The sequence below is a fragment of the Xyrauchen texanus genome, chromosome 43 (genome assembly GCF_025860055.1).
Source record: "Xyrauchen texanus isolate HMW12.3.18 chromosome 43, RBS_HiC_50CHRs, whole genome shotgun sequence".
In the NCBI taxonomy this organism is placed as follows: Eukaryota; Metazoa; Chordata; class Actinopteri; order Cypriniformes; family Catostomidae; genus Xyrauchen; species Xyrauchen texanus.
Window position 1 is genome coordinate 10,951,518 of NC_068318.1, and position 21,805 is coordinate 10,973,322.

General features: G+C 35.8%; 2 protein-coding genes across 2 annotated transcripts; one reads left to right on the plus strand and one right to left on the minus strand.

Annotated features, from left to right (window-relative positions):
• Positions 1 to 3,891: 3,891 nt before the first annotated feature.
• On the plus strand, positions 3,892 to 11,389 carry tctn1 (tectonic family member 1). The gene is made up of 14 exons (XM_052116482.1): positions 3,892 to 4,240; positions 4,342 to 4,459; positions 6,240 to 6,373; positions 7,472 to 7,623; positions 7,983 to 8,085; positions 8,297 to 8,409; positions 8,527 to 8,547; positions 8,630 to 8,767; positions 9,044 to 9,169; positions 9,270 to 9,358; positions 10,077 to 10,214; positions 10,300 to 10,453; positions 10,634 to 10,765; positions 11,217 to 11,389. Exons 1-14 carry the CDS (start codon positions 3,910 to 3,912, stop codon positions 11,361 to 11,363), a joined length of 1,896 nt encoding a protein of 631 aa, XP_051972442.1. The 5' UTR covers positions 3,892 to 3,909; the 3' UTR covers positions 11,364 to 11,389.
• A 185-nt stretch (positions 11,390 to 11,574) lies between these two features.
• Positions 11,575 to 19,391, minus strand: hvcn1 (hydrogen voltage-gated channel 1). Its single transcript, XM_052116483.1, has 6 exons — positions 19,270 to 19,391; positions 18,407 to 18,617; positions 14,469 to 14,573; positions 14,079 to 14,310; positions 13,747 to 13,859; positions 11,575 to 13,650 (listed from the first exon to the last, which is right to left on the minus strand). The coding sequence occupies exons 2-6, from the start codon at positions 18,584 to 18,586 to the stop codon at positions 13,594 to 13,596; spliced, it is 687 nt and encodes a 228-aa protein (XP_051972443.1). The 5' UTR covers positions 18,587 to 18,617; positions 19,270 to 19,391; the 3' UTR covers positions 11,575 to 13,593.
• Between the last annotated feature and the right edge of the window lie 2,414 nt (positions 19,392 to 21,805).

Below are 21,805 nucleotides of genomic sequence, written 5' to 3' on the forward strand. Positions count from 1 at the left end.
AATGACATCACTCGCAGAAATACAGATTCTTCATATTAAATATGGAATATTTAACTAGAAATTTTTTTAAATCTTGATATCTGTAACTGCATTTTCACTAGTAGAATCTGACAAAGATCTGTCATTCACTCCCATTCAAAACACAATTACAGATATCTAAAATACATTTCTTCCATCCATCCATCCATCCAACGTCAACCGCTTATCCTGTGTACAGGGTCGCGGGGGGCTGGAGCCTATCCCAGCTAACATTGGGCGAAAGGCGGGGGAAAATACATTTCTTACTAATTGAAATTTCACATATCAGCTATGCACTTCTTACAAGTAAAAATGATCCTTTTTATATCAATAAGTACATTGTTACTTGTGAAAATGTCCATTCTCCATATAAAAACATAATTGCAACTAGTGAACATGCTTATTTTTGATTTCTGGAATGTATTCCAACATGTTAGATTTAGTATTCCAGATATCTTTAATTACTTTCCAGATTATTGATATCTGAAATCCATTTAAAGATACTGTATCTTAAAGCATTCTTCGTAGTTACAATTACATTATAGATATAACAAATCAACATTGCTACTAGTGAAAACCAAATTACTGATATCAAAATGTATCATATTTAGTAGACGTAATGACATTTTTGATATGAAGAATGGACATTATTACTAGTAACAATGTAATTATTGATGTCAAAAATGATAATTTTTACTAGTAAGAAGTGCATTGTTGTTATGTCAAATTGGAATTTCAACTAAGACATTCATCTTAGATATCCATAATTGTGTTTTGAATAGGAATGCATGACAATCATTGTGAAAGTTTCTAGTGAATATGCAGTTTCAGATATCAAGAATTACAGTTTTACTAGTTGAAATAATTGTTTTTATATCAAGAATTACCATTTTTAGTGCATATGTAATTAGTGATATCAAGAATTGGCATTTCCAGTAGTAGTAATTGCATTCCTGTTAAAAGTGAACATGACTGTCAAGCTCCAAAAAGTACACACATACACACCTCCATAGAAGCATCGTAACATAGTTCATACGACTTGCATACGTGCACTTTATACCAAACCACCTAAAGCCACAATATCTTTGTTTGAGCACAGACTGTGATTTCTTCACTGATATAATCACATTCCGGTTCAAGAATGGCACACATATATATTGCAAATATGATTTGTCTGCCATTATTTGTGCATGTCATTATTCAACTTAATTGTGAAAATACATGTACATAATTACATGGAAAATTTGGTTTAGTTTTGCATTAGATTACAAAAATATATTTTATACATTATTGTTTAAATCAGATGACAGCTGGTACAAGTTAATAGCCAGCATTTATCGGTCCAATGGCGGTCTCCAATAATACGGGTGAAGGTCTCTGCGTGTTACTGTCTTTCTTGTTATGCAACACAACAAGATTAAATGAAATACATTTTCTCTTATGTATTACCTCGTCATTTCATCTGACTCCATAAATGAAAAAGGTTTTAATGATATCTGAGCATCATTAAAAGTGAGCGAATATTTGATTATTCTTTTAACTCCTTTAATTATATTTTACCCGTTTAGATTAAGAAACTATGTTGCTTTGAGGTCCTCGCGTGTTTTCTCTACACCGCGGGTCTCACGATCACAAGCGGCCAGTATTGGATCATCAAACAGAGGTAATTGCTATATACCTGAGATCGGTCACCTTCACGTTTACACAATCAAAGATACTTCAGTATAGCCCCCATGGAATTGCATACACTTGAATGTAACTTAACGTTTTCTTCAGTAGAGGTCACGGCCACTATTACAGATGTAAGTTGACCAACATAACTTCTCATGTAATAGCTTTGGATTGGCCATGCTTTAGATTTTGGTCCCCTATTGAGGGGGTTCCTGTAGATTTACATACAGGAGTATGGAGGATCTGGGGGAGGGCACACTGTTAAGGGGCACACCACAGTTCTCATATTTTATTACTTCTTTTTGCTTTTCATTATGGCTGGGAGGATGAGACCAGTTTACCAGGCGCACTGAGAGACTTTAAATGATACCAAACATGTTATAGTTACTTTTTTGTACACACTTCATATTGCATAGGTTTTTAGTGAGCTTTAAGTGAGGAGGAGGAGTGAGATGAAGAGACTTTAGAAGGGAGGTGTTAGCTGCACAGTTTGTTGCATCTCAGATGTTGCTGTTACATATGCAAGAGAGAGTTCAGATGTTAATTCTCACGAGGGCCTTTTGTTTTCTCGAGGAGTAGCCCAGACTCACTGGCACCCGCCTTACATTACCTTCTTCTTGTCTAATAGGTTGGGGGTCATCTTATAGATTCGAACTTGCTAAACTCAAATCTTATTACAATTCAAAAGTAAATGCACATTGTTCTTAATGGGGGAAACGAACACCTTATACACAACTACCTTTTACACAAATTGTTATTCTAATAATATAATTTGTAATGAAAACATTTGCATTAAATTATAAATGAATGTAAAATTCTTCACTGTGGCATAAAGAAGCATGTACACAAGTGAATCCCACTGTATATTTGCTAGAAAACTTTTTTTCCCAAAAGAACACAAAACAAAACAAAACAAAAATAAATGCTGAAACAATAAAAATGGAGTACACACATAAATAAATAAATAACAGTGAAACCTTTTAAAGTGTGTTTGTTGAGTGGTCTTTTGATCTCAAGATGTATGATATATTAATCTATGTTGATGTCAATTTGGATGCGATTGATTCTGGTTTCAAAACCCCTTCGTGTAAATAGCTTTTTAACAAAACTGAGCAATGTTGCTATACTGCATATCTGTGAATCTAAGAAACGGATGAGCAGTTGGTTCCATATTACGCGATTTCTTTGAAACGGAGATCGGAACACGTGACACAGAAGTGGAACGCACGTCTATATGCGGGACCGAGCTGTCTCATTTCGCTCTAAAATACGCTACCTCTACCAGTTACTACCACAACTAACTACAGCGAAGCATAATGAACTTTGAAATATTTTTGAACAAATATATTCGCTAAGAAGAGACGGAATGTGTCAAATGGATCAAACAAAAACCGTACTGGAGCATACAATAAATAAAATGGACATGCATATTTTCTTTTTGGAATCGAAGGTGCCGGCCCCGTTCAGGACCACACCGGCCCAATTTAACCCCTGAGAACAAGTGATAAAACAGTAGGCCTACTGTCTCTTTAAGACTGTCGGCTGAGCGCAGTGAAGTGAAAGGATCCTTTTTAGGATTAAATCAGGGGCGAAAATTTCATCAAATGTTGGGGGGAACAATAAACATAACAATTCTCAAGAGCAATTTTTGAAGGGGACACCAATAATACAGGCAAAATGTAACATATTTTAATGATACTGACCCCCGTCCCCCTGTCCCCCCGTCCCCTGCGATTTCCGCCTATGGATTAAATGTTTATTTTTGTTGTTATTTTGATCTACAACAGATTGAAGTACATAAATTATATTAAAAGAGAAAATATCAATGACAAATTGCATGGATCATAAAAATTTTCCTCTTTAACACCTATGGTGCTGAATGTCTCATTTTAAAAGATTGATCTCCTGATTTTAAGAAAAGGTATCGAGATCGTTCAAATGAAGATAATGATTACTCGGGAAATACGTATTTTTACACAGCTCTAATCCCCATTATTTTCAAGTCTTACATTTTGTTTTACAGGTTCAACAAAATCAAATCAAAATATTCAAAAATACTACATAAGTCCAGTTCTTTCGCATATCCACAATGGGACCTGCTTACGAACCCCCGGATAATCACTGCGTTAGAGGGTTTAACGGGTCAGCAGTCTGCACTCAAAGTCCCACAATGCATTTGAACTTCTTAGATACCAATGACAACGCGCGCTGTTTCCAAACATGGCGGTGTTTTGGCTAATTATTTTGACATATGTGGAAACTTCGTTGTGCTTTGAAGACACGAACACCACAGGAGCAATAAATATAACACTGAGGGAAACGAACGACACGTTTACTTATTTGGACGAGTCGCTTAATTTCACGAAACTGGGATTCAGTCCCTCTCCGTCTTCTTTCCCAGCTCCAACGGCCGAATCCGTAACAGCATTCCCGGATCAGACTGAAACCACGGAGACCTCCATCCAACACCCGACAACCGAATCACCGCGATCCGCCAGAGCAGCACAGCCTCTGCCGCTCTCTGGTGTCCTGCCGACTCCTAAAACTGACGGTAAGAGTGAGTGCAGCTAGATATCTCTCTGTGCTGATGGCTAACAATGTAAACTAAGTATGACTGTTCACTCGTAAACATCCCTGTTTTTGTCTCTTCAGTCTTTCATTTGTGTCCATGCAACCTGAAAAGTGAACAGTGTGACATAAACTGTTGCTGTGATCCAGACTGCACCGAGGAACTGTCCCTGTTTACTGACTGCTCAGTAGAGAGAGTCAGGTAAGCACTTAATGAACTCAATTTGGCAGGGAACACATCTCCCTCTTTCTTTGGGGCAAAATAAAGTCCTATTAGGTTTAAATCTAAAGCATGCGATCGTTGTAAGGGGTGGCTCTGTTGGACTGAACAAATGAACAAATTCTGCTTGCAGTATTTTAGACAACATTTTCCTCTCTTAAACTTAATTATAAAAGATACAGATTTTTAAATATTAAATTAAATTTAAGAAATATCACGGGAGCAAGAATGTTTTGTCTATCAGCATTTGGCCAAATGTCAAATATACAACAGTTAAACTAACAAGTAAATAATATGAAATAATTTACATTTCAGATAAAAAAAAAATAAAAAATTGGCTTGTTTGTTTGTGCATTTATTCTGTGCCAGCTGAAAATAGTAAAAAAAAACCAAAGCATTAAGCACAACTCCATTCTCTGGTTTTGAACTAATGTTGTTTTATTAGTAAACAAATCATTTTTTTTTTTTTTTTTTTTTTTACAAATCAGTGAACAAATCATTCAGACTCTGTTTTTAAAGAATCAGTTGAGTCAATGATTGAACGACTCACTCATAACAGTGAGAAAAAATAGTAAACAAGATACTATAGACACCCCCACCCCCCAAATTAAAATAACTGAGTTTTACATTGCCATTTTTCTAAAGCAAAATTCAATTTCCAATTTTATAAGAATATTTGTAATTAATTTGACTGTCTTTTTTCTAATGTAGTAATGTAAGATTTTGAAACCTGAAGAGAGGCACTTTCAATTGAATTCAAATTTATTTGAATAGCACAAAAACAATTATATATATATATATTTTCATAATATATGAAATTATATGCAGATTTGTTTTGATTTCTTATGGTTTAAACTATGGCTGTCAATAGAATAAAATAACCGTGATTAACCTCATGGTTACAGAGTGAAATGGTAATCATTTCAAATAATGTTGACTTTTTTTTTCTTAAAGTGTTATGTGGACCCCCTAGCATCCCAGTTTAAAAACTCTTATCAAATTCACACTTTTGTTTCTGCCGAATGGAGTGAATATGCAATGTCAAGAAGTGTTCACTAAACAAATCAGTGAATAAAATCAAAAGGATTGATAAATCAAAATCCCCACCACCAATAAGCCACACACATAGAGAAGTGGAGTGAAACAAAACGTGGGACCTAAACTGTTAAATTATTCAATTGTTGCTCTCAAATTTAAAGGGTTAGTTCATTCAAAAATGAAAACTCTCTCATCAGTGCACCTTTAAATATTGATATTTTTCACACCAAAAGCGATCATTTCATTTTAGAAGACATTAATTTAACCAGTGGAGTCATATGGATGACGTTTATGCTGATTGTCTGTGCGTTTTGGAGCTTCAAAGTTCTGATCACCATCCACTTACATTTTAAGGACCTACTGAGCTGAGAAATGTTTATTTTTCTTCAAATGTGTTCTACAGAAGAAAGAAAGTCATGCACATATGGGATGGCATGAGGGTGAGTAAATGATGAGATTCTTTTCATGTTTGGGTGAACTATTCCTTTAACAAATATTTTAATACATTATTCCATACATTATACCATACATTATACAAACATGGCTCAATTATGTTTTGCATGAGTATGCCTCATGATGCTGCTGTTGAGACATGTGCTGAAACAAGAAGTGTTCCTTGAAACAAGTTTGCCACAGTTGTTATAGTTTATAGCTTGATTTGCCTAATTATTAAGTGAAATCATTAAATGTTTTTAAATACATATCTTTTTTTGTTCTTTCACAGTAGTGACCCCAGACTGTGCAACCAGGAAGCAGTAGTATTTTCCCTTAGCACCACATCAGAAGGTGTATCTCGTGTGGAATCCTCTGTCCAGCGAGGCGTCAACCCTGACGTCTTCTGTATTCAGTCTGCTAACTGTATGTGAATATTTTAAGGCGTTTATATATAATGGACTTTTAAAGATGTTGCTTTATGATATATGCTAGATAGGTAAAGTTTGTAAAGACAAATATTGATGTTGACTTGACAAAGCCTGCTTTAAAAAAATTTAAAGTTTTAAGTTTAAAAGTTATACAAGCCTTACAGAGACAGTTGAAATTGCTAATATTTTGTGACAGAGTCTTGGCCCGTTTGAACATTCTGTCAATGTTAGACTTTGTTATCCACTGTGGGAAAACCGTAAGTCCAATCAGTAAGAAAAGACAAAGCAATCAGAGTCAGAAGCAGACTGATCTCACAGTGAAATCGAAAACAGTAGGTTGACTTTTCTTATGCTAAAATAGGTCTGTGATATTCACAACACTGCCCCCAGTGGCCAAAGAAAATAGTGCTGTTCGGTGTATGGGCATGTTTGAGCTCCATTTTCCAGGTGTATTGTCCACAGAGGGGCGCCTAAAGCAAGTTGTGATGCGAGTTGTTTTTAGCTGTACATGCTGTAATACCGTGAAGAGGAATGCATAGTTTATATACTGTACACCCATACCCTAAACCTAACCAGTGTAGTAAAAATGTAAATTTGAGGGAAAAAATATCTGAATTGCACTCGTCACTGATTAATCACAGTTAGTTTCAGTGTGGAATCCGAACGAGGCTCTCCTACAATGCTGGTGCCACGTGCTTCTGGTCACGCCACAGGCGAAGGGTAAACGAGCTGGATCTGATGCAAAAATGACTGATATGAGATGCCGCTTGTCAGTGAGTCTGCAAAATACGGTCGATCCTAGGATAACAGAACTCTCGGAAACAACATGACCTCCCATGTGATCATGTTGTCAGAAGAGCCTGAAGGTCTGTGCTAAGTTCGGCGGATGTTGCTTGAAAGCTTTTAAGAGGAGGTACATTTGATAATATTGGTTTTGGTTTAGGGAATCTGGAAAAGACAAGTCTGTAGGAAAACAGTAGTTTTACTTTGTCAAGCCAACATAATCATCACTGCTAACTATAATCAGACACAGGCCAATTATTCTAAATGCAGTACGTATGAATCAGTTTATATTTTCTCGTTTTCTTTTAAGATGAGGAAGGCATGTCATTTGCAACTCCAAAAATTCCCACTGAAGAAAATTTTGACACCCTTTTTGGCCAATTTTTGGAATTCTTCTTTGGTCGTTTGTGGGGGAACAGTGCGCTTCAAAATACCGATGTGGGAAATTCTCCAGGATACCAGGTTAAGTTTGTAATATTTCTTACCTTAATGTGCAACTGTAATCCATATTCTGTAAAACACTACCAGTGTTCTGAAGACTACATTAGCGTCAGGTTTCATGTTGGAAAGCATTGGACTATATTTAACATGGTTACAATTGATCAATGCATGTAATGTAATTACAGCTCCGATCTACCAAACAAAAAAAACACCCATATTGTTTGGAAAATATCATGATGGTTGCTATTCATCAAAAGTGAAAAACATAACTGTAATTTAATTTCCTTTTTTATTGTAGTTTAAATAATGTTCTCCTGAAAATTTGAATTGATTATCCTTTTGCCAATGTTTCAGCAACATTTCTGTCTCTTTTCGGCCAGTACGGAGATCTCATTCAAACATTGAATGAAGCTAGAGAGGAGGAATTTTTCACCCTTCCTGCCTCTGCGGGGACAGCTCACTGCTTAGATGCAAACCCTGCAGGTACGACAGAGCAAAAACTCAGATCACAGTTAGATATTTTGTTTGTTTGCAGTGGAATGACAATTGAAAAACTAGATATTTACATTTTCTGAAGCCACATGAAAAAACCCACTTCCCTTTTTTTGTGGTAAAATCATTTACACTAGACTAGATCGCTTATTCTATGTACCGTACTGTATATCTGAACATAGTTTACACTACTATATTACAGCTTCCCTAAAGGACCAAACAAGCAGGTGTATGAGGACTTTTGATTTGGCACGTGATTGTGCAACACTACAAGCTCTGGATTTGAGGACCTATATTAGCCTCCGCATCCGTTCTGTGAGTCCCTCATTGCATCGCAGTCATCAAACTGAACTCTACGGAAAGGGGCCTTATTGACCCTGTTGTATAATTACCAAAAGTCACTAAAAAATCTCTTGGTTTTTTTGTCTCTAGGGAAAGAACAAAGAAGCTAATGTAAGCCAGCCATTTCAATAGAACTTTCATAAACCATACACTGATTTGATTTTAAAGAGTTTGTTTAATTGTACAAATTTAGGTCATAGGAGTGGAGGTAGCTGCCATTACCTTGCAGTCTTTGGAGGGCACACAGACACCAGTAGACCCTACTGAGATTGCTGCCTATGTTCCTGTGCTGCTGGAGTCTGGTGACGTCTGCAATAACGTTGTACTGCAGGTGTGTCTTCACTCAGGAGATTTATATTCTAATACACATATTACTTTTGTGTTGTGCTCAACAATGCCAAGGTCATGGGTTTGATTCCCATGGAACATGCATATGGATTAAATTATTGTCTTGAATGCACTATAAGTAATTTTAGATAAAAGCATCTGCTAAATGCATAATGTAAATGTTACTAATGTATCAGAGGGATCTCTAATATTAACAGTGATATGCTAATGATGTTTAACAGGTTTGGGAATAATTGTTGTGTACTGTAATATTTTTGAGGTGCAATACACATTCAGGTACAGCAAAGCTGGTGAAATCCTGAATGTGACTGCATCAGTTTTGCTGGGAGCCATTATAAGTGCCAGGGTGCCCATACAACAAGAGTTTCAGATTTTGTTCTTGCAGGTATTGAATACTGCCATTCTACCCTTTTCATAGTTGATGTAATTATTATAACATTTTCTGTGTAGAACCTAAACAAGTCTTTTTGTTCATCATTTGACAGGAGATCACGAGCACAGCTGGGTTGCGGTATAGTGGCAATCCTGGCTATGTGGAGGGACTGCCCCTTGTGGCAGGAACAAGGACAGCAGAATATCCTCACCTTACCACAAACCTCTTTAGATGGTTGGGATGAGCAAAATTCATAATTTAAGAATTGTCTCCCTTTCAGAGCACCCAATAGGATGTTGAATTTGAAGCACAAAAATTTAAGAAAATTTATTTTGTAATTCAGCACCACAAAATTTCCACCACATTTTCATACTGTACTGTATAAAAGTCTTAGGTACATTATATATTTTTTTTTTTCCAAAAACATCTGTCTGAAACAGTAATTTATATATTCTGCTTTTAGTGTATCAGTAGGAAATGTCAATTTTAGTTTTTCAACATTTACTTTGCATATAGAAGAACAAGGAGTCCTACAACAGATGGTATGACCCCCACAGAGCCTAGATTTCAACATCAATGATTCAGTCTGGGTTTAAATGAAGAGACAGAAGCAATTGAGAAAGCCTAAATGGATTATGAATAGAATTGTGACAAGTTCTCCAAGAAGCTTGGGGGATCCAATCTGCCAACAAACAAGAAAAACTGTGCTCCTAAAACATTTGCAAAGCACTATATAGTATATATAAACACAGATACACACACACAGTACAGTATATACATTGCCGTTTTTGTTTACTAATGTTATTCATGCACATTTCCCTGAAAATAGGGTGGTGCTTCTTATAATGACTTTAATATGATTCATTGTTATCCTCCATGAAAGAAAGTGGACTAGTATTGTCCTTGACCGCTGTTTTACTGGGATAGTTCAGACCGCTGACCCAACTGGATCGCTCACTATCCTCCAAAATGCCAGAGATCAGGATTGTTTGCTTGGCTCATCCCGACGTTCCCCTGTTCTGTTTGGTATAGACATGGTATCTGGCTGCACTCTAAGGTAGGAGGCTGTAGCAATGATGAAATGTACATATTGTGTTTAACAAGCAATATTGGTGGGTGCGATATTTATTCCCTTCCTATAGGCTGTCTGATGCAGTTAACTGTTCTCTGGTATCTGAAGTCATTTTATGGACACTGAAAGGCCAGAACTTCCCTGACCATGTGGCCTCATTTGGGAATTCCCAGCTCCATAGCCCTCTGGACTGGATACCAATACAGAACCAAACCATTACAGCGGTACACCGTCTTCTTATCCCTTTCTCTATGTGTGTTATAGATCTTGGTGCTGGAGTTCTCACACTTTAGAAGTGTTTTAAGAGGAAGTGTTGTTGGTGGTAAAATTATGCAAAGCTGATTTGTAAACTATTGTTTACACTTCCCACTAATGTCTTGCAACACATTTTATGGTTTACCAAGGGTACACAGGCTTGCAGCATACCACTTTCATACCATCTAGAAGTAAAATGGACCAAGTACGGAGCCTTGCTGAATCCCCAGGCTCAAATTGTTAGTGTCATGGAAACAGTCCATACTAATACCAGTAGTTTGGTGAGTTAAACATCCCCTAAACTTTTGACGAGTATCAGCCTTTATTTTAAAATGTTTATTTAAAATATATATATATATATATATAAATTGTCATGGCCTTTTTAAAAGTGTTATTTCTTTTAACTTGAAACGCTGTTTTGATAACCTTGCACTCATGGTGCAAGATGCAGAAAAAACAGCGAGACATGTAACAATGATCTCTCTCTCTCTCTCTCTCTCTCTCTCATATATATATATATACAGTATATATATTAGTGCATGTATATATAGACTAACATTAAAAAAAAAAAAATTCCAGATGGAGGCAAGAACATGTGAATACCCCCTTTCACAGTTTGTTTTTTTACTTATCAACCACAAAAGCATTGCACAAACAAACATCTTTAACAAAGTAACATAATATTTGATTTCACATAACATTTTTCATTCAAAGTTCCTTTTCTTTCTTCAGGCCCTCCTTACCAATGCTGGTGGTCTTCTGTCTATCACAAGCTCAGTTAGTTTTGTTGACGTGTCTGCATCTGCCAGTCCAGGATTCAAAGTTCCTCCCACAATTGATGCCAAACTACCCTTTGACTTCTTCTTTCCATTTGTATAATGTATAGGATACTGTATTGAAAATGTAGACATTTGTTAAAGGTATAGTTCACCCCAAAATGAAAATTCTCTCAACATTTTCTCACCCTCATGCCATCCCAGATGTGTATGGCTTTCTTTCTTCTGCAGAACACAAATTAAGATTTTTAGAAGAATATTTCAGCTCTGTGGGTCCATACAATGCAAGTGAATGGGTGCCAAAATTTGGATGATCCAAAAATCACAAAGGCAGTATAAAAGTATCCATTTGACTGCAGTGGTTTAATCCATATCTTCTGAAGTGATATGATAGGTGTGAGTGAGAAACATCAATATTTAAGATAATTTTTGCTAGACATTCTGGGGCGTATGCATGAAGAATGTGAAAGTTAAAGTGGAGACTAACTGAGCAGGGAGGAGACTTTATAGTAAAAATGTATTTAAATATTGATCCGTTTCTAACCCACACCTTTCAAATTGCTTTTGGAGACATTGTTTTAAAGGAATATTCTGGGTTAGTGGTATAATATTGATTACCACAAAAATGAATTTTGACTCGTCCCTCCTTTAAAAAAAGCAAAAATCTGGGTCACAGTGAGGCACGTACAATGAAAGTGAATGGGGGCCAATGTTTTTAACATTAAAATACGGGTTCAAAAGTATAGCCACAAGACATAAACAATATACGTGTAAACATGATTTTAGTGTGATAAAATCACTAACAAACCTTTCCTGTGTGTAAAGTTATTGCCAATTTTACAACTTTGTTACTATGACGATGGAATGTCAACAAGCCCTAAAATGACTGTAAAATTATGATTTAAACAACTTTACAGCTCAAATACTAAACACATTTTAACAGAAGAATGACCGTTAGTGCTTTTATAAAATGTTAAACTTCACAGATTCAGTTTAAACTCTCCACATTCACACAAAAATTGGCCACATTCACTTTCATTGTCCACTTTTACTTCCAATGTAAGTGCTTCACTGTAACCTTGATTTTAGCTTTTTTTAAAGAAAAGGAGGAATGAGTCAAAATACATTTTTGTTGCCACAATTGCTGTCGATTGAACCTGGAACATTCCTTTAATTTTTGGAGCTTCAAAATTTTGGCACCCATTCACTTGTACTGTATGGACCAATTGCTAAGAGCTGAAAAAGTCATCTAAAAATCTTAATTTATGTTCTGCTGAAGAAACTCACTCACATCTGGGATGGCATGAGGGTGAATAAATGATTCGAGAATTTTCATTTTTGGGTGAACTTTTCCTTTAAGATATTGTCAAGAAAACCATTTCAGTATCTCTTTTGCACTAATAACAATGACACACTCAAATACCATGCTATTGCTGCTTTTTCAGGAAATTATTCTTGTTTATTTATTTTTTACAATTCTATGTTTATAGCATGATTTCATTTTATGCATTTCATAAATGCATATAGTTTTATTGTCTATTAGTATTGTATATAATGCACTTATTACATTTTTCTTTAAAATAAAGAATACTTTCATCCTAGTGGTCGACCAATATGGGTTTTTCAGTGGTAGATACATGTTACCAAAATCTAAAGAGCAGGGTGACCAATGGCCGAAACAATGCTGACAATAAATTGCTGAAATTAAACACTTAAAAATGTACTAACAAAATTGAAACCAGAAAATGTGGACTATTCATCGGTTCATTTTTTTAACAAAAGCAAACTAACACCTTGTTAATCGGTTAAGAGGGCACTTCATCTGCCAATATACTGGTCTATAACTTTATTTCATACTGCTTATAAAACAGTGTTTATTGTATAGCTTTTATTTGCTCACATATTCACATTCAGAATAAGACAAATGTAATAGAAATGTGCAGTTCATACATAACAGTAATATTGATACTAAGATTTATGAATGAATATCGATCATGTTATACTCGAAGATAGGATTACATTTACAGTATGGTACATATACCATTTATAGATTTCCCTTTGCATGTTAACTTTGACCTCTGCTGTACATAAATCAACATGAGTTACTGGACTTAATATCCATCTGCCCTAAATTGTGCAATTAAAGATCTAGAAGTGGTAGGCAAACCTAGATCAATTCAACTTTAAAGTGACAATTTATATGCAATGCACTTTACAAATCATGCATTTCCTCACATTTCATATGGAATAATCCTTGATTGGTCTTAATCACTGTCTCAAATTGCCAGTAACAAGTGATGTGATTTAATGAAAGTTCCGCTTGACTCCTGAAGTCAGAACTCAATACTGTGCTGTTTTAAAAGTGCTTGAAGCCTGGCATTTTCTTGGTCCTGTTGAAAGATTAAGCCACATAATATCAAATGACCCATTACCACATTTTAAGCAATAGGGTTACGATAGCGATTTTTAAAGAGAAATCTTCTTACAATTTTGGTATTTCGCTCTTTAAGTTCGTTGACTTCATGAACAAGGTTTTCATTGATCTCTTTCACTTTCTGAACTTTGTGATGGGCACGATTTTTCACTGACATGATGATACCTATGACAGAGTAAACAAGTTTCTCAGAGGAAAAAAGAGGCAAGTATTGTGTGGTATACACAACTTTATATACAATGGCCGCAAAAAAGTATTTGGACAGTTACAGGTGAACAGTATCAGGGATGCCACTTGGTTTCTATATTTTGTTTTCTAATGCAATGACATTCATACATTTTTAAGTGTTGTTTAATTGTCCAACTACTTTTTCGGTTCACTTACCATTTATGATTCTGGCCACTCTCCACAGCCTGAGCAAGATCAGCAACCCCATGGCATCAAATGCATCTTCCTTTGAGATATAAATAATATCCAGTATGAAGGACACCACCACCACAATTCCATCAAACACCTCAAACTTATGCCGGAAGAACTCCAGACGGTAGGCGTAGATTTTTCCAGACAACTCCACCATGAAGAATGTGAGAAGGGCGAGACTGAGATAGTGAAATACCTGGAATGAAGGCAGAAACATTTGGGTGGAGGATTATCACAGGATTATCACTGACAGTGTCATATTTCTGTTTCACATTGCATCCACTAGCCACAGCTTGGTGTAAAATACATTCTCCTGGGAATAGTTTTGCTGAGGGGCATCGGAACTGAACTCACCTGCGGGACAATTCTGTGATGATCTGCTTCAATGATAGATAAGTCCATAAGCAGCTCGCACAGGACGAATACGGCATCCAAAATGACCAGACTGACAACAACAATCTAAATCAACAAAAGAACCCAAACCCGAAGTTATTTTCAATGATAAAAACATTAATATGGCATAGAAATGGCCTTGTGCCCATGTATGTACAGTTGAAGTCAGAAGTTTACATACAACGTAGCCAAATACATTTAAACTCAGTTTAAAGTCCTGACATTTTATCGTAGAAAACATTCTTTGTCTTATGTCAGTTAGGATCACTTCTTTATTTAAAAAATGTGAAATGTCAGAATAATTGTAGCGAGAATTATTTATTTCAGCTTTTATTTATTTGATCGCTTTCATCACATTCATCATATTTGGTAGCATTGCCTTTAAATTGTTTAATTTGTGTCAAACGTTTTGGGTAGCATTCCACAAGCTTCTCACAATAAGTTGCTGGAATTTTGGCCCATTCCTCCTGACAGAACTGGTGTAACTGAGTCAGGTTTGTAGGCCTCCTTGCTCAAAACATGCTTTTTCAGTTCTGCCCACAAATTTTCTATCGGATTGAGGTCAGGGCTTTGTGATGGCCACTATAATACCTTGGCTTTGTTGTCCTTAAGCCATTTTGCCACAATGGCATGCTTGGGGTCATTGTCCATTTGAAAGACCCATTTGCGACTGAGCTTTAACTTCATGGCTGATGTCTGAGATGTTGCTTCAACATATCCACATAATTTTCCTTCCTCATGATCTTTGTCCCTGTGTGCACTTGCAAACCGTAGTCTGGCTTTTTTATGGCAGTTTTGGATCATTGGATCTTCCTTGCTGAGCAGCCTTTCAGGTTATGTCGATATAGGTATTGTTTTACTGTGGATATAGATACTTGTCTACCCGTTTCCTACAGCATCTAAACAAATCCGTTGCTGTTGTTCTGGGATTGATTTGCACTTTTTGCAACAAACTACGTTCATCTCTAGGAGACAGAATGCATCTCCATCCTGAGTGATGATGGCTGTGTGGTCCCATGGTGTTTTACTTGAGAGCTATTGTTTGTATAGATGAACGTGGTACCTTCAGGGATTTGGAAATTGCTCCCAAGGATGAACCAGACTTGTGGAGGTCCACAATTTTTTTTCTGAGGTCTTGGCTGATTTCTTTTTATTTTCCCTTGCTGTCAAGCAAAGAGGCACTGAGTTTGAAGGTAGGCCTTAAAATACATCTGCAGGTATACCTCCAATTGACTCCAATTAGCCTATCAGAGGCTAATTGGATAATTGCCTACAGGCTTGACATAATTTTCTGGAATTTTCCAAACTGCTTAAAGGCACAGTTAACTTAGTGAATGTAAACTTCTGACCCACTGGAATTGTGATATAGTCAATTAAAAGTTAAACAATCTGTCTGTAAACAACTGTTGGAAAAATTACCCATGTCATGCACAAAGTAGATGTCCTAAACGACTTGCCAAAACCATAGTCTGCTAATATGAAATCTGTGGAGTGGTTAAAAAAAATTAGTTTTAATGACTTCAACCTAAGTGTATGTAAATTTCTGACTTCAATGGGGTCCAAAGTTAGAGACCACAACTGAAATTGCTTCTATTTTACATTCTTCCAATGTGAGAAACCTAATGATCCATGACACACAAACAGATGTACAGTACATATGAATATAATTCATGTTTTCAGATTAATATTTTTTATTGATTCCTATATTAACACAAAAAAGCAAGAACATACACAAACAGAATCAATACTTAACCCCCTCTATTACTACACCCCCCCCCTCCCATAAGAACAGCCCAGTGGTCCCACATAATTATAAACATACAAAACAAATATTAAATAAAATAATTAAGTAAATAAAATATAATAAATCACACACATAACCTCTACATCTCGCTCTCCACTGTCCCTCCCCGAGAGCCATATCTACCCCACTTTCCCATAAACAAGTCCAAATTACCCAATCCTCTAGATACCCCTTCTTCAAACGCTGCCACCCTCCCCAACTCTGCACACCACTCCGGAAATGATGCTGCTCCATTGGACTTCCAACCCCTTAAAATGACTTATCTGTCAATCAAAAAATTTTTATTCAAAAAATTTTTTTTTTAAATAAATTTGTCCCCCAAATTTATGACCGATCCGTTGCCCAAAATACAAAGTATGGGGAAAAGCAATACTCGAGAGCCTAAAATGTCAAACAAATAGCCTTGTACCTTCATCCAAAAATCTTAACACACCCCCAAAAGACATTAGTTGTGTCTCCAACTTCTGATTGACACCGCCAGCAGGTGGGTGTGTCTTTAAGACCAAGCCTATATAATCTAGAGGGGGTCCAATAAAATCTATGTAATGTCTTAAAATTGCATTTGGTGAACCCTTGCATCTCTAGATGCAGACTTGACATTTTTTTTTAATCCTAGTCCACACTTATTCCTCCAACACCAAATTCAAATATTTTTCCCATAATCTCTTGATAGAAGCTAAAGCTTCATCCCCCAGACTCTGAATTAGCAGGAAGTAATGCACTGATGCCTCATGACCTTTTCCAAAAGCATTAATCACCTATCCCAAAGCAATTGTCACTTTAGGGGTATATGTGCTACTCTCAAAAACTGTAAATACCTATAAAACTGAGATCTGGGAATCCCAAAATGATGACCCAAATTCTCAAAACATCTCAACACTCCACTCTCATACAGTTCGCCAAGTGCAACAACCCCCTCACAATCCACTCTGACCAACAGAAAGGGGACTTATTGATACTATTATAACTATTTAGCACTAGACAGAACACATGTATTAAAATGAATCGGAGAAACTGGAACACCCAATATGGCAGATATAGAAAAGGAAGCCCCTACATTAGAAGTAAAAGAGCCAATCATCTTTTAGATACTTTTAGATCAGTCAAGTCAAGAACGCTCATTAGTTGGACCAGCCTGACCAATAGTGTTTTTTTTTTTTTTGCGTAAACGGAGCTAAAGAAGTACAACGTATACCATTGTTGTCAGATTTTGCTATTGATTTGAAAAATGGTATTTGATTGTAATCTTGATTAACCGTTTTGGAAATTTCAGTCAAAGTCTTTTTAGCAAGTAAGGTCACTCGGCGGCCATCTTTGGAAACCTCATGGGGAGCTATTTTCTAGATAAACAAGTGGCGTGCCAGGGCAGCTCCTATCTACTTGAATGGAGAAAGACCGAAATCACAAAAACGGTTGGTCAAGATTACGATCAAAGAACATACTTCAAATTAGCAGTAAAATCTGACAGCATTAGTATCATATATTGTGCTTCTTTACCTCAGATTACACTAAAAAACAATTTTTTCTAGCTTGTATAGCTAATCCGCATGTGCGTTCTTGAGTTGATTGATGAGGCTATGTCTGTATCTAAAAGGTGACTAGCTCTTTTACCTGTAAGGCGGGACTTCCTTTCTACTGTACAACTGTGGATCATTCCAATTCCCCACAATAATTTTTATTTGAAGTGACCAGTCTCTGCAAAATAGTCTCTGTTTCAGTCTTTCCCCATTCAAGACAGGAGCTGAACTTTCATGCCACTTGTATTCACAGGGAATACAGTAGCTGCCCAGAAGTGTTCCCAAGATGGCCACCGAGTAGACTGACTTTTCTTTAAAGCAAATTGGGTTGAAAGTCAGTAAGTGTGATCAGATTGTAAGATTTTAAAATGTAATGTGTTACACTACTTTTTACTAAAGGTAATTAGATTACAGTAATTACTTTGTAATCAGAATTCTCTGACCACTATTGATTAGTAACCTATAAATAGTGCATACTCTTAAATATATCTAATTACAATTGCATTTCAGACTTTAAAAACCCTCTGGATCTAAATTATATAAAGCACTATTTATAAATGTAGTGTGTTATCAGTTACCTGGAACTTCTCTGAACTGTAAAGCCTGCGTAGGGAGTCTCTGAAGCTGACCTGACCCAGGTGTTGCCCTGTGGCGAGCTCAAGGGCTTCGCTGGCAACGTGCAGTTCTTCGTCATGCCACTGGGTAGCGATGTTTTGGTCATCACCCACCGCCGTGAAATGCCTCAGGTAACGAGACATTTTGCCCAGTCACATGAAGTGTCCTTCAACGCTAAACCAGAACGAAGGATTTTAAACTCAAACATCCTGTGTTTCCTTTTAAAACAGAAGTCCGTTGAAAACAGCTACCTACTAACTTCGGTTTTCAAATAAGTGATTTAAACTGTTAAAAACTTAAATAATCTATTAATTTCAGCATAATAAAGATGGACTGAAATCTACAATATGTGTATGTTGAACAGAAAAAGATAGAAGTTACATAAATAAATGAGACTATCGCTACTTATCTCGTTTAAATGTCCAGATTGTAGAAAAGTTGTGCATGCCACATATACACGCACAATTGTTTTCAACAGATACGAGGTGATACAAAATGACATGTATTTATAGTTATAGGTTTCACTTGTCAATATGCTCGTATAAACAAATTAAGGGATGCAATGTCGACATGCATCATAAAACACTGACACGGAGTTTAACTCGTGATTTCCTGCGACATTTGGAACCTCAGCTGAGCATATTTACACTCGCTTTTACGGGTGTCGAAGTTTCGATGTAAAAGGCAAAAGCTTTACGAGAATTTAATCTGGAAAACACATTTGAATTCACATGAATATTTAAATTGTTTCACATTGTGAAACAGACTTTTTAATTCGTCTCGAGTTTAAGTGAGCTCAAATTAATGCGGCAAAAGAGATAATTACCTTTTGTGTGTGATGAAAAAATACTGCGTAATAAAAAAACAGTCCTTAAAGCAGCATTTGGTCGTTGTTTCGGGAGAAAACCTTTGCCCTCAAACTCCTCCTCCACAGCATTTTTGTGAATGTGACTTTCAGCACGGGATGCTCTGTTGAGGAAGTGACATGGAAGATATTTCCTAAATTCTAGGAAAATAGACACAAACTAACAATAGGCCTATTAATGACACATTAAGGGTACAAATGCCCAAATATCTATCGCTTGTAACGAGTAATGCATTAAAATGATTTTATAGGAGTTAGATTGCTAGGTGGAATGTGGACAGGTTCCACCTCCATTGTGATTGGATCAGTCAGTTTGAGCCCACTTTGATCATTCAGCAAAAATATATTCACCCCACTTAAGAAAAACAATGTGTTTAATAGGGGCCTTTAGCCCTGCTAATTGGACAGCGATTGAAAAAAAATAATAATAATAATATTATATAGGCTATATATATATATATATATATATCACCCTGAACAAATGTAAAAATGTAAATGTAAAAATAACATAGACATTTTGTCTCAAAATAAATATGATAATTTCCAGGATATGCATTAGCTATATTAGTACAACATTTTAAAAATGGTTAAATATTTGATCAAGTTGCCTCAAAATCAACCTTTAGACATTACACAATGATCTCATGGATCAGGAATATTTTGCAGTGAATAGTGACAAACAGGTGTTTAGGAAAGTCCTGTGGTAGTTTTTGATGCTATTAAGTGTTTTGGGATCAAATCAAAAGACCATTTTAGCCCTTTGTACCTTACTGAGATAGTCAGGAAGATTTTTATTTTTATTTTTATTTTCCTACAGAGAAACATCAAACGACAAATAGCCAAAAGGCGGAACGAAACAGCGCTATCCACTACCCGGACCAATTATTAGCAGGCACACTGGACAAAGAGGCGGGGGCGCTGAACAGCTGCAATCCAAGGTGATGTAAGCGATTTTTTTTGTTTGTTTTATTAAATGACAAGCAGAACATTTTTCATACTCTATGAAATAGCTGCAATAAAATATGCCACATGTTTTTGTGTCAGCGCTAGTCTATGTCAACATCGTTGCTGTTGATTTTATTGCCTACTAAATGTTCATAATGTTACTAGTGTTTATATGCACTTAAAATGAACTTGATGTCTCTGTGTTTTGAATTGGCCATGCTCTGTCATTTCTGTTAGAATTAATGTTTATTTCATTAATGTACTGTTTAATGCACTTTAAAAATGTCAAAAGGACCTCTGTGGGGCTCTTGTTGTTACTAATAAAGAATGGATCACATTTCTTTTCTCTTTGTACTTTTTTGGTTAACATTATTATCCTACTCAAATGCACGTGACACAAAATTAAAAAGAATTAGGTTGAAAGTAATCCAAAAGTAATCAGATTATATTATCATCTCAAAAATGTAATCTACAAGATTACGTTACTGATTGCATTTTTTTGTAATTTAATTACAAAACCGTATTACTGGATTACAATTTAGAAGTAATCTGCCCAGCACTGCTCATTCACACTGTCATGTTTAAATGTCATTGCATTTCATTGCAACAAAATAATAATTGCACTTATTTGTGCAATTAAAAAATAATTTCACTATTAGTTTCTACTCTCATGTTAGTAATGAGGCCCAATAGATAGATAGATATAAACATAAATAGACACACAGACAATTTGATAGACAGACAGATTGATAAATAGGCAGATTGACTGATAGATATATAGACAGACAGATAGATAGATTGACAGTTTTATAGATAGACAGACAGATTGATAAATAGGCAGACTGACTGATAAATATACAGACAGATAGATAGATAGATAGACAGACAGATTTATAGATAGATAGATAGATAGATGGTTTGAGAGATAGATAGATAGATAGATAGATAGATAGATAGATAGACAGTTTTATAGATAGACAGACAGATGGATAAATAGTCAGACTGACTGATAGATATATAGATTGATAGATATATGGTTTGCTAGATAGATAGATAGATAGTTATACAGACAGATTGATAAATAGTCAGACTGACTGATAGATATATAGATAGACAGACAGATTGATAAATAGGCAGACTGACTGATAGATAGATAGACAGATAGATAGACAGATAGACCGTTTTATAGACAGATAGATAGACAAACTGATTGATAAATAGGCAGACTGACCGATAGATATATAGACAGACAGATAGATAGATAGACAGTTTTGTAGACAGATAGATAGATAGACAGTTTTATAGACAGACAGATAGACAGACAGATTGATAAATAGGCAGACTGACTGATAGATAGATAGATAGATAGATAGATAGATAGATAGATAAACAGTTTTATAGATAGATCGATAGACCGTTTTATAGACAGATAGATAGACAGACTGACTGATAGATAGATAGATAGATAGATAGATAGATAGATAGATAGATAGATAGATAAACAGTTTTATAGATAGATCGATAGACCGTTTATAGACAGATAGATAGACAG